We start from the raw sequence: 13222 nt of genomic DNA on the forward strand, positions 1-13222 counted from the left end.
GTTACCAGCAAAGACCCTGCTTGCAGATCCTTCTCTGGGAAAGCAAAGGGGCTTTAGCACATCACGACCAGCTTTCTCCTGGGCCCCGCTTCGGCTGTGCCCAGGCCTGCATGTGTTCAGAGCAAGACGCCTGTGCTGAGTTCACTGACTGGAGTGCCCTAAGCCCTGCCCATGGCATTCACCAGCATAAGTATTAATGTGGTCACTATTGGTTAAGTGGTAATACCATGCCAGCAATTGTCCTAAAGATATGCACACATGTGTATTTGTATATGTATGCATGTATGTATCTATCTATATAATCTCATATTTTAAAATAAATCTAATACACATATAATCTCATGCACAGGTGTAAAGTCCATTTAATCACTAAAGCGTGACAATGTGCCCAAAACTCTTCTAAGCATTCTATATATAGATACAAATCTCATGTATATATGTATATAATCTTATTTAAATATATTTCATATATTTGTATAAATCTAATATACCTAACACACACATATACAAAAATCACATTGTCTTTAAATAGTGACTTTATGCCAACTGTACTAATAATTGTGTATAATAATGACATGTCATCTAATTTACATGACTCATATAAAAGATCTTGCAAATATATATATATACACGTGAAAATCTCATTTAATCATTAAACAGTGACTATATGTTAGCAACTGTTCTAAATACTATATATACTCATTTATATATAAATCTCATATGCAAATTTAATCATTAAAAATGACTATAGGCCAATAACTGTTTTCTATATTATACATTATAATTTTAGATTTCAGTGTCATTTATATACTTAAATAAACTTTATATATATATATAATTTCACAAATATACAGACGCACAGACATATACACAGGTGTGTGTAACTCTGTTAACCCTTCAAAAAGTCCCTAGAGGCAGGCACAGCTGTTATCCTCAAAGGCTGAGCAAAGCCAGACACCTGGCACCTGTGATAATCAGGTATATTAGTCCGCCCTCACACTGCTATAAAGAACTACCTGACACTGGGTAATTCATGAAGAAAAGAGGTTTAATTGAGTAACAGTTCAGCAGGCTTAACAGGAAGCATGACTGAGAAGCCTCAGGAAATTTACTATCATGGTGGAAGGTGAAAGGGAAGCAAGCACCTTCTTCACATGGCGGCAGGAGAGAGAGAGAGCAACTGGGGTTGTGCCACACACTTTTAAACCATCAGATCTCATGAGAACTCACTATCACGAGAACAGCATAGGAAAAACTGCCCCCACACTCCAATCACTTCCTACCAGGTCCCTCCCCCAACACTGGGAATTACAATTTGACATGGATGTGGGTGGGGACACAGAGTCAAATCATATCACCAGGTCTCAGCTGGGCTCCTGGAAATCAAACTTAGACCTGCTCCCACAAATCCTAGAGCCACTCCTGCCTCAGTTATGAGCAATTCTTGTTTTGCAGCTGCTCGGACTCAAAGTCCCAGGCTCACCCTTGACCCCTCTCTCTGTCTGACTCCACAGCCCATCCACCTGCAAATCTTTGCCTTCAAAAGACTCAGGGTTTTGCTCCTTTTCACCACCTCAACCACCCCACCTCTGATTAAATTCAAGCCTCTGTCGAGGTACAGATGGACAATCCCAAGAGTCTCATGTTATTGACCTTGCTCCTGCCATCACTGGCTTTTGTCTATTTACATGGAGGAAATTTTTTAAAGCACAAGTCAGCCCAGGCACTCCTCTCTGCACCCTCCAGGGTCTGCCATCTCAGTTGGAGAGAAAGCTCAAGTCATTGTCACAGCCCACAAAGTCCTACAGCGTGTCTCTCATATGGAGAATGCCACCACATTGAAATCACCACTTTCTAATGCCTGCATAATTTCTAGATGTAATTTGTGTATCTCACATTTATTAAGAAGGGTTTGTTAAGAGGACTCCATTACAGAGAACTGTGCTACCCACTATTACACACACACACCCATAAAGCAAGGAAAGAGGTCTCCCCCTTCATCTCAGGTTGAAGAATGGGGCCTTACATATACCTCCCAAAACTTGGAGGACATAGTAGATTGGTGTCTGACTCATGCCTGAGAAATCCCTTGCATCAGTTTGGACAGAGGATGCATGAGTATTTCCCATGAACCACATGTGGTGTGGCATGGCAAAGAATTGGCCTGGGGACTGTCTTGCCCTAAAGGGGTCAACAGAGATGAACTGGAAAAGCTGACAGTGGACAACCAGACTCCTAGGAGCTGAAGGAATAGCTGATGACATAGGGTTCATCTGGCAATTATAGAGGACTGCCCACCATCAACTGAGGGAGGTCACTAAAACCTCATACAATTTCACTATGTGAGAGAGTCAGGTATAAACACCTATGAGGCTCAGAGAATGAAAAGCCCCACCTGTCAACAGCACCAGTCACAGACGATCTTTCCTGCTTTTCCCAGTGCAGAAAAGGCAGCAAGGATCAGAGACACTTTAAATGAAGTTGGGAGCAATGATTCTTATGTGGAAAATGGTCATTTTTGATTATTGAATTGAGACTGTGTTTGTGACTAGTAACTCTTACGTATGAATGAGAGAAAGGTCCTGAAACCCATCAAGATTTCATTCAGGGTTAGGGAAGGACTACTCCCATTAAACAGACTTAAAGGGACAGTGAGAGGCAAATCAAGTTGCTTTTGTGATTGCACTCCATTACTGCTTATTCAGTATACTGCTTGATCATTTAATTACTGATATATCTGATGGATGTGGGGTCTCAGCCCACTTCACTCTCTTTGTTCTTAACTTTTATCTCCCCTATTGGGGGAGGGGTTCTTTCAGCATAATGTCACATCAAAGCTAGCAAGTGAGAGATAACTGAAATAAGGAGGGTTTGTCTTATAGATATTATACTCTGAAACATCAAAAAGACCTCATCCAATCTATTGGAGGGGCCATAAGAATCTAGGAGCAAAGGACCCCTCAGCTTTGACCTTCACTACTTAAGATGGAATCAGGTCTTTAGAGAAGGGGAAAACAGTCACACAAAACAACGATAACACCAAGAACAACAGAAAGCAAAAAGGAAAGGGAGGCCAGCAGAGGTAAAATCCTGAGCTCCATCCAATTATGGCTTCCCCACAGACCGAAAAGTATGGAGAATATGAAAAATTAACGTGGCACCGTCTTCTAGACTCTAAGTGTTCATAATTGTGTAAGATGTTCTCTCCAGCACTGTACTGTAGACATGTCAAGAATCATGGCAGATTACCCACCCTTCTCACATTACTAGACTCCAAGCTCCTGTATGACTGGGGCTGTCTGAGTAATCTCATGATTCCCCAGCACCTGTGCAGCTCCTGAGACAGAGCAGGGGGCCCATTAGCCATTACTGAATGGATGGAAGAATGGATGAACAAACAGATAGATGGATGGATGGATGACGGATGGAAGGATAATGTATGGATGAATGGAAGGATGATATATGGATGGATGGATGGAAGGATGGATGGATGGATGGATAAAAGGATGACGGATGGACGATGGGCCGATGGACAAATAGATAGGATAGATGAAAGAATGACAGAATGACAGGTGAATATTTGGATTATGGACACACAGATGAACAGATACGATGGATAAATGGGTGGATAAATAGATGAATAAAAGAATTACAGATGAATGGATGGTTGGATGATTGACAGATGGATGGATAGGATGGATGGATGGAAGGACGGCAGATGGACAGATGGTTGGATGATAGGTGAATCGACAGGATGGATGGAAGAATGGGTGGACAGATGGAGGAACAGAAGGATGATGGATGAATAACGGATAGATGGATAGATAGAAATGGATGGATGGATAGATGGAAGAATGGCAGACACATGAACGGTTGGATGATGGACAAATGGACAGGATAGATGGATGAATGGATGGGTGGATGGATGGATGGGTAGATGGACGGATGGATATGGGTTGTAAAATGAATAAAAGGATGGCAGACAGATGGTTGGATGATAGACAGATGAACAGATATGATGGATGGTTGGATAACGGACAGCCAGATGAATAGATAGGATGGATGGATGAATGGATGGATGGATGAATGAATGGGTGGACAAACGAATGAACAGAAGAATGACAGACGTATGGATGGTTGGATGATAGACATGGATAGGATGGGTGGATGGAAGGATGGCAGATGGGCAGATGGTTGGATGGACAGGCAGGTGAATAAACAGGATTAATAGAAGAATGGGTGGAGAGATGAACAGAAGGATGGTGGATAGATGGATGGATGATGGACAGATAGATGGATAGGATGGATGGAAGAATGGCAGATGCATGGATGGTTGGATGATGGACAAACAGGACAGATGGATTAATGGATGGGTGGATGGATGGATCAATGAATGGCTGGATGCTGGACTGACAGACTGATAGGATGGATGGGAGGAAGGGTAGATGACCTTGTGTAAATCCTTTTCCAAGAATCCCCTATTACCACAAATCCCTGAAAGACTTCCTATCAGTCTTTTCGGCAGCCCTCACAATGTTTCTGAGGCCAGGCCCTAGAAACCAAGGGTCCTCACCAGGGTGCCACTCCTAAGAGCCATATTGTGATGATCAAAGCAATGAGAGCATGTATGTGAAAGAACTTTGTGTAAGTCCATAGTGACAAAGGTGTGGCAGCTGGGATTGTCCAAGCTCGAGCTCCAGAGAGGTTTATCTCTACTTGAGGAGGGAGCCCCTGGTACAAGGAAACATTCTGGAAATATCAGGGAAGGGGTAAATGCTGATATCAACCCCCCAAAAAATCACTCCTGTGCCCCCCAGTTCTGGGACCCTCTGGCATCAAGCTGTTGCTCCCACCTAGTGACTGTCTTCCTGAATAACTGAAGCCACCTGGCCAAATCTGGGTAGTTTCTAGGGAGCAGAGGCACCAAATTCAGATGCCTCTGCTCCCTAGAAACACAGGCGCAACCTAGAAATATCAGATGTCTCAACCCCTAGAAGGCCCCCAAAAACTTCTCTGCTCAGAAACCACAGAATCTACTCATGAACTTTATGTGCAGCCTGCAAAACGGGGAACACAAGCAAATGCAGACGAAGTTTCAACCTTTTTATTCAAAGCAGCTTCTCACAATGTATAAATACTGCATATTAGCACACATGAAAAATACAACTTCTAAGGCACCCAGAAATGTGTTCATACACGTTACAGGACCATTCACAAAGAGAGTGTACAATTTGCTCTAGACAGTCAGGGTTTGATAAATCAGAAGATTATTATCCCTCAGTACTGCACCCAGTCTCAGTAAATATTTACAACATGGTGAGAAGGGGTCAGCTGTACCTGCTTTATAATTCTATGAAGTACTCAGACTTACAAATATTCAGAACTAGTTAAAGACTCTCCCATGATAATCTGGCAAAATAAAACAAGTAGCCTAATTTTGCAAAGGTCTCGGTGGATTTTGGTGTATGCTACATCCATGATCAAATCCAAACACTCCTAGGGTGGGCTGGATAAGTTTTTGGTAGCCTGCTTCATTATCGGAAGTTTGGTAATAAGCCTTACCAATAGAATACCACTTCTTCAGCAACAATCATTTCTCAACTGGTCAATGGATCAATGATTTCATCATGAATGAGAATGGAGAGAGAACTGAAGACAATTCTTCTCACACCTAACAGGAATTAGAATGGGTCAATGAAGAACAAAAGGAGGCAGACATTTGGCAAGTGCAGGATCCTACTGTTCAGTATAGACATGTCTGAAAAATTCTTACCCTGGAGGTTCATATTCAGATGGAGGAGTCTACACTGGCCAGATAACCTGGAGGAGTACCAGGCCTCCACTTTTATGATATGGATACAGGCTTGGGACTACACAGTAGAAACACCAACCTGAGATAGCGAGCTTCAATTAGAAACTCATCTTTCAGAGCCTTTTCAATATGACAACGAATCCCTCTGTATGGCCAGCCAGGGGGAGCATGAGGTTGGTAGAAGTCAGCAGTTTCTCTGCACCATCAAGCATGCACATATATGTCTAGATGTGCCCACAACCTATGAAACTCAGGCTTTGTTAGAATAATGGAATTCTTTGGTCCTCGGTTTTATGAAAGGCAATATTGTCACAATCCTGTCAACATCGACACTGGCAAATGACTTCAAGCTGGGACTAATGGCACAGAGACAAATTAAATACTAGATGGGAAACTCTACACCCTCCAAACTTCCAAGAGTCAGCTTCAAGAGCTCCAGCATCAGGCTAGATGTTGGATCAATGATACAAGGTTAAGCCATAAAAACGCCAGAGGTGAAGTTGAAAACTAGATATGGGTTTTTCTGACTGCCACACACACTGCAAAAATTTAAAGCAAATCTCCATCTTAATGGCTGATAAGTTGACTTTATAAATACATACCAGAGATGAACCAAATAACTTGATTTTAGCCATATGATAGCCCTGGACTACTTTATGTGGACAACCAAAAGGAATAATAATTTCTTTTTAAGTCTAAATTCTAGTTGGTTTTATTAAACCCCAAAAACAGTGGATACACTGTCAAGGAGCTCCATGATTTATGTTCTAGAAAAACAGTCCTGGATAGACATATTCAGCTGAAATGTTATGTTCTACATTTAGTTTGCCTTTGTCCTGCTAAACTCCAGTTTAGTATGGCTTGATACACATAGTTCATTGATAAGACACTGAGGACACATGGGAATGCTGATTGTGTAACTAAAATGGACTTCAGATTGTCTACACAGTAAGACTCATAGGTAAACTTTGTTAACATCTCTCAGGGAGTGCTGACCTTACCCAGAATGGACGTTTCCAAGTCATCGACAAGGAATCTGGGGCCAACTGCCAGGGTCGGGAGCAGGAAATGCCATTTGTTCAGAACAAATGATGGACCAGCAGCCTTCCCTATGACCGTGTCTAAACCATGTTTACAGTATGAAGGTGGCTCTGGAAAACCTATCCTTGGTCTATTCTTATGGCCAAAGACAATCACCAAGGTGTCTATCTGGTCCCTGCCGCCATCAACTCAATCAAACTCTTCGGATTAGCCATGAATTACAGACTGCATTCAGTCCATCAGCATGGCTTACGTTGCATGGAGCAAACAACCCGTATTACCCTTTTTAAATTTTTTTGCAACAAGCTTAAGGCTCTGTTCACAAACTCCATCAACTGCCACACAGTGAGAATTTACGGGGAGATCTTAAACTACTTATGTAGTTGCAAAGTTGAAAAATTTACTGATCCTAATGGTAAGGCTTATTCACAAATTCAATACATTTTGAAATTATACTTCAAACGCAATTACTTCGAAAAAAGATTAACCTGCTCTCCAACAATATAAGAGCATTATATTCTAATGAAAAAAATTGGCACCAAACCAGTATGCTATTTTTCGAAAGAACAAGTGATATTAATGAAAAATATTGCCTAAAACGCATATCCTAACTTATCACAGAAATATAAAAGTTTATATTTTGAAAATATATACTGTATTAAAGTCTGTAAGCATTTCAACCAAAATTTGCAGAAATAACTAAGCAACACTTATCTACAACAAAAATATACATGCAAGACAACCCCAAATGGTTTCCCTTTAATATCTACAAAGGCAAAGTGTAGATGTTTAAAGATTATACAAAACCATTTACAGAGAATAAAATAAAATACTTAAGAAATCTCATTTAGAGTCTTAAATACTGTGTATATTAGTGAGAGTGTCTAAACTAATATATACAACAGATATAAGTGTCTGAATACAGAAAAACAGAAGATAAGCAATTCTGCATTTTAAATATTCACTTAGGAAGATTTGAAGATGTTTCTATTTGTTTCTCTCTGTTAAAAAATTTCCACAGAAACTAGATTGGAAAATTTAATGGATGTGACTAAATTCCAAATAAAAAAAAAGTTCACAAAATTTTTAAAACCAACAATTAATGGGAAATGCAATTCAGCATTCAGTGAAGGCTATTTTTAAATGTGGATATTCAGAGATACAGTTGCATTGTTCAAAGTCTATTGTGATTATTATTTTTCCATCCTTATACTAAACTTCACATGGGAAAAACATTTTCATGCTTCAGAGAGAACATTTCCTAGTTTAATCTATACCAAACAAGAATGATATTTTAAATCAATTCTCTACTACTTTCTCATAGCTATCCAATGTCATTCTTAGTGATTTTGATGGCTGTTACCCAGACATTATTTCTATGCTGGAAGGGGCACATTAAGTACATCAGCATTAGGCTGTGTCTTCCAAATGGTGGTGAGAAGGTATGACCACCCTAACAAAAGTTCTGCACAAAGTCTTCTTGGAACAGGGTTGTTAACTCAGATGGTCCCATAAGATGCTGAGAGTGAGCCATCACCAGGGTTGGGGCAGAGAGGGAAGGAGAGTTCCACTGCACGGCTAACAGGATGGGAGGGAGTGGATTGCTAGAAAGGTCCCTGACTAAAGAGGTGTCCTCAATTGCCCACCCACAGCTATTCTTTCAAGCCCAAAGGTAATTGCAGGACGGGGCTGCCAAAATGAGCCGCAATTCCTCAAAGACCTGCCCAGGCTCTTGGGAGTGACTTATGGGGGAAGGTAGGGGAAAATGGTAGAGAGAGGGGAGAAAGGATCCCATAGACAGAGAGGGGGCCCTGGGGTGGAAGATCAAAAATGAAAGTCTGAGCTCTGTCTCAGGAAAGCTATTAGGATAAACCCTGACACAACCAGAGGTCTGGTATTTTCCATCCCAAATCTATTTGCTGTAAGTTACCCGGAATTCGCCTACACATGATCAAAACAACTACCCAGGAAGTGAAAAATTCAGTCCACCCTGCAGCAAAAAGATTTCACCTGCTTTCACCCAATTGGTGGAACTGACTGTATGGAAACAACCAAAATACAGACTTTCACCACCCCCGTTACACCCAGGACCTGTGACTTAACAGCAAGAATTCCACCTTAGAAATGGTTTCACATTCCTACCTTAATCTTCAGAGATCCTTGAAATGTTTAGAAGTTTGGATTTGATAGTACATCCAAAGCTGAAGCATTTCTAGTTCTTTCAAGCAGGGAATGAAGGTGGACACTGATCCAAAGGAATTTCTAAACATATCCTTCCATGTCCAAGGAGAATCCTGACCCCACTTCAACCGATGCTGAATATAACTGCGCCCAATCAGAAGTTCAACAGAAAAGAGAGGGCTCTTTCTAATGAAAATTTAGCAGTAGTGAAGACACTGCCTGCCACAATATGTAAGAACCAGGGTCATCTAAGGGTTTCGGAAATCTCACATTTGCTTTCTCAAAGGAGGAGATAAGATCCAGATAGAGCTGTGACAACAGGCATTGGGGCAAAAGCAGGTGTCTCCCTATAGTAACTCCCTGTAGGACAGGTCTGAAGTCCTTACAGGATCCTAAATGGACAAAGGGGAGGGTGCACAGGACTTCAATTCCATCCTCCTCTGGCTGAAGGAGAGGTTTCCCCTCCTTCCTGACCCTCATGAACTCTTAAAGGAGACAGGCTTTCCAGGGAGGGAACCAAGGTCATCAGAAGCACCAGCAGTCCAGATTAACTTGAGGGTCACTGCTTAAAGGACCATGTCTCTAGATCTGGTGTAGACTATCAACGTGTTCTTTGAAACTCAAAGCTCAGGGCCACGAATACGTTCCACCTGCCCTGCCCAGTGCACCTGATTGCCAGGAAAAGATAAAGGACCACAGAGAGTTAGAGAACTGTCACCAGGACTCTCTCTTCTAAGCCTGCCTCACCTCCATAAGCTGTGCCCACTTCTTGCTGCCTTATTCCACTCTCTTCAAAGAAGGGCCAAGAAAGGCTGGTGCCCAACAGGAAAGGGGAAGAAGGGGAGGGCCAAGGGCCTCCAGGAATACGCAGGGGCTGTGACAGAAACGGAAAAAAAATCCCTCCATCCTGAGAATCCGAGAATCTAGCTTTATCTGGGTGCTTGACCCATGGTTTAAACCTCACGCAGAACACACCCCTTCCATTTGTCTGCTCTCAACTTCAGATTTATACCTTTCTCCTCACCACTCACAACCACAACCCCCAATCCCTCCTTCTCTGTAGTTAATCCAGGGACTTGAATCTGATGGTCTAACAAAGCTGCTGGAGTCCCCTTGCAGCCCAGGGGCACAGGGGCAAGGAGATCTCATCCCTGGTCATTGCTCCCTATGTACATAAAAAAACTAGAAAACAGATGAGTCATTTCAGCTTCTGAGGGGAAAAGATTCAGACCTCCAGACAGTTCAGCAGAGTGGGAACTCTTCCCCATCCCCCTGGCCAACACCAGAAATCACTGATCACATGGAAGCAACAGACTGCAGGATCCAAGTTCAGTCATTTGCCCCAAAGAAAGAAGTCTTATGCTATTCTCAGGTAGGGCCTATCCCCACTCCTGCCCAACATCACGCAATTTGGGACTGGGTCTGTTTCAGGATCATTCAGGCTAAGAGGGCCCTTTAACTCCTTAAAGACAGCAGAGGGAAGAAAAAACTCTCCCAAGATGTCTCCTAAGGACAAACCTAAGGAACTAGTATTCTATTATTACAGCTGAGAACCGTTTTACACAGAGGTGCAGCGCTATTCCTTTTGTCCACAGAAATCCTTCTGTTTTCATCTCTCTAAACTTTATTTCTACATGGTTCATTGCTAGAATGCACCAAACGGCATGAACCTTGTGTGGGATTTGGTCCAGGGTAGTATGAAAATAGTATCTGTGTGAACAACAGACATCACAATATATAAACAAAAATAAATAAATAAAATAAGTCCAAGGAAAGAAAAAACATTTCCCTAGTAGTTTGTTTTTGCAAAACTAGCTTTACATATAATACACATAAATTATCAGAATTTCCACTTACATTGTTTTAAAAATATATATTTAACAAAACATTTCTAAATGTACAATATCTGGGTTTGTAAATCACTCGATTGGGTTTTAAGACCAATCCCTAATAGTCACACAGATTTGCGTCGGAAAGGAGACTGAGGCCAGGTGTGCACAATCATTTTGCTCATTGGTCAGGAAATTCCCTAAGATTGGTCGTCCTCTGACACCCGATCTAAATACAACCAGAGAGAGCCATGATGGCCAAGTCTCCAAGTCAGAGGCACTGTGTAGACACAGCCTGAGTCAGAAGAATGGGAAAGTGGTCTTCCCCTTCCTGGACCGTGATGGTGCATTTCAGCAAGTGGGGAAAGGACAGCGGCGCTTGGCGGAGCCCTGGGAAGATACAGCCCCGGACAGCTCTCTGGCCAGGAAGGGCAGGGAGGTGGGGGAGGCCAAGTATGCTGCGTTTTCCATCCATTACACAAAATCAAACCAAGGAGGAGCAACCAAAGGACACGAGGAAATGGACACAACCCTACGCATAAAGAGACACCTTGACAAACTCCTTGGCCGGGGCAGACACTGTGCTCTGGTTTCCGAAACACAGGGCAGAGCTGGAAATTGGGGGCCCGTGAGCTGGGGCCCCTCAGACTTCATAAATTTTGTCCTGCAGGTAGCTGAAAAGGGAGTCAAGGCCTTTGGAGGAGCTCCAGAGCTGCTTGAGCATGAGGCATTCCTTCTCGTTCACGTCTTCCAGCACTGATTTCAGGAAACTCCGCACGAGGCATTTGGACTCCTCTAACACCTAGAGGGAAATAGACAGGCCTGATTAGCCGGGCACCAGGGACTCTGCTCCAGAACTAGGTACCTGGCCCATGGGGCACCGGCCAACCTCCCATACTCACAGCCAGAGAAGGCTGCCTCCTCCAGCCTGGGCCTTCCCAGTCCCATGTTTCCAGCACGGCCATGAATGGATCCCAGATGTGTCAAGACGTGAACACTGTGAGGCCCTGGGATGGCCCAGTGGGGCCCATGTCACCCCAGACCACTAGAGGCTTGCCTGTTGCCCAACGATGATACAAACACAGAGTCCTTCTCTATACGTGTCATGAAAAAGTGTGGGAGACACTGTTTTAACCTCCCGTGATTCATTTTCATGATCTGTTGGCAATAACTCAAGGATCACTGAGAACACAGAATAAGACGATGAAATGAACGAATGGTTGTCACATACAACCCACCCTGAGAGCAATGCCCCGTGTTCAGGCTACAATGTTAGTAATCATGGTAGTAACAACTAATAACACTCAAAGCTATCACCTTCATAATCATTATAGTAAAGAGTAAAAATCATAGGAATGAATAACAATCATCACACCCATAGTAATAATTGTAGTAATGAGTAATAATGATCATAGTAATCATGGTTATAAATGTAGTAGCTGCTGTCCACAGCTATGATAAATGATCATAAATGATCTATGATTATTCATTACTAAAGTATTATGTATATACACATATTATGTATTATATACATTATATATACGTATAAACACATATGTATATAGGTAAACACACGTATATATGTATATACACTATAATATATACATATTATATTATGTATATGTATAATATATAATTATGTATATGTATTATATATAATATATACACATTATGTAAATATATTATTAATCCCACAGTGTTATTACTATGATGATTACTACCATCATCATAGTAATGAGCAATAATCATAGTAATAACAGTCACAACAAAGAGCAATAATCATAGTAACAATAGCAATAATAATCACAGCAATGAGCAATAATCATAGTAACAGTAATAATCAGAGTGATGAGTAATAATCATAGTAACAGTAATCATATTAATGAACAATAATCATAGTAATAGTCTTAGTAATGAGCAATAATCACAGTAACAATAGTAATAATCATAGTAGTGAGTAAAAATTCATAACAGTAATAGTAATACTAATAATAGTAATGAGTAATGATTGTAGTAATATTTGTAATAACTATAATAATGCCACTATGATCACCATTATCCAACAGGATCTAAGAGAAATACTTTTCCTGAATTCTTTCATTTACTTCTCATGATAACCCTGCAAGTAAGTAGTCTTTTGATCCCCATGTTACAGATGCAGAACCCAAAGCTCCATGATGTAAAGTGGCCCAGGGCTGCCTGACCACTCAGGGGTAGAAGGAGCAGGAAAACCTGGTCTGGCTGATTCCAACAGCCACGCTGCTGCTGCCGCCCTCTGGCAGACGTTACGGCCAGAAGTCAGGCCTTCGTGCATTCTTCGCTGGCCTCCACCAGCCTCTCCTGAAATGCCCTCAAACAG

General features: G+C 41.8%; 1 protein-coding gene across 3 annotated transcripts in view; it reads right to left on the bottom strand.

Moving 5' to 3' along the window:
- Positions 1–5090: 5090 nt before the first annotated feature.
- The window catches only part of CDYL2 (chromodomain Y like 2), a 213075-nt gene continuing 204943 nt past the window's right edge, over positions 5091–13222 (bottom strand). For all 3 annotated transcript variants that reach the window (XM_034940776.3, XM_034940777.3, XM_055100790.2), the window contains exon 7: positions 5091–11665. In XM_034940776.3, the coding sequence (XP_034796667.1) occupies positions 11507–11665 (159 nt within the window). In that variant the 3' untranslated portion in view covers positions 5091–11506. The remainder of the gene's footprint in view (positions 11666–13222) is intronic.

The sequence above is a fragment of the Pan paniscus genome, chromosome 18 (assembly GCF_029289425.2).
Source record: "Pan paniscus chromosome 18, NHGRI_mPanPan1-v2.0_pri, whole genome shotgun sequence".
NCBI classification, from domain to species: Eukaryota; Metazoa; Chordata; class Mammalia; order Primates; family Hominidae; genus Pan; species Pan paniscus.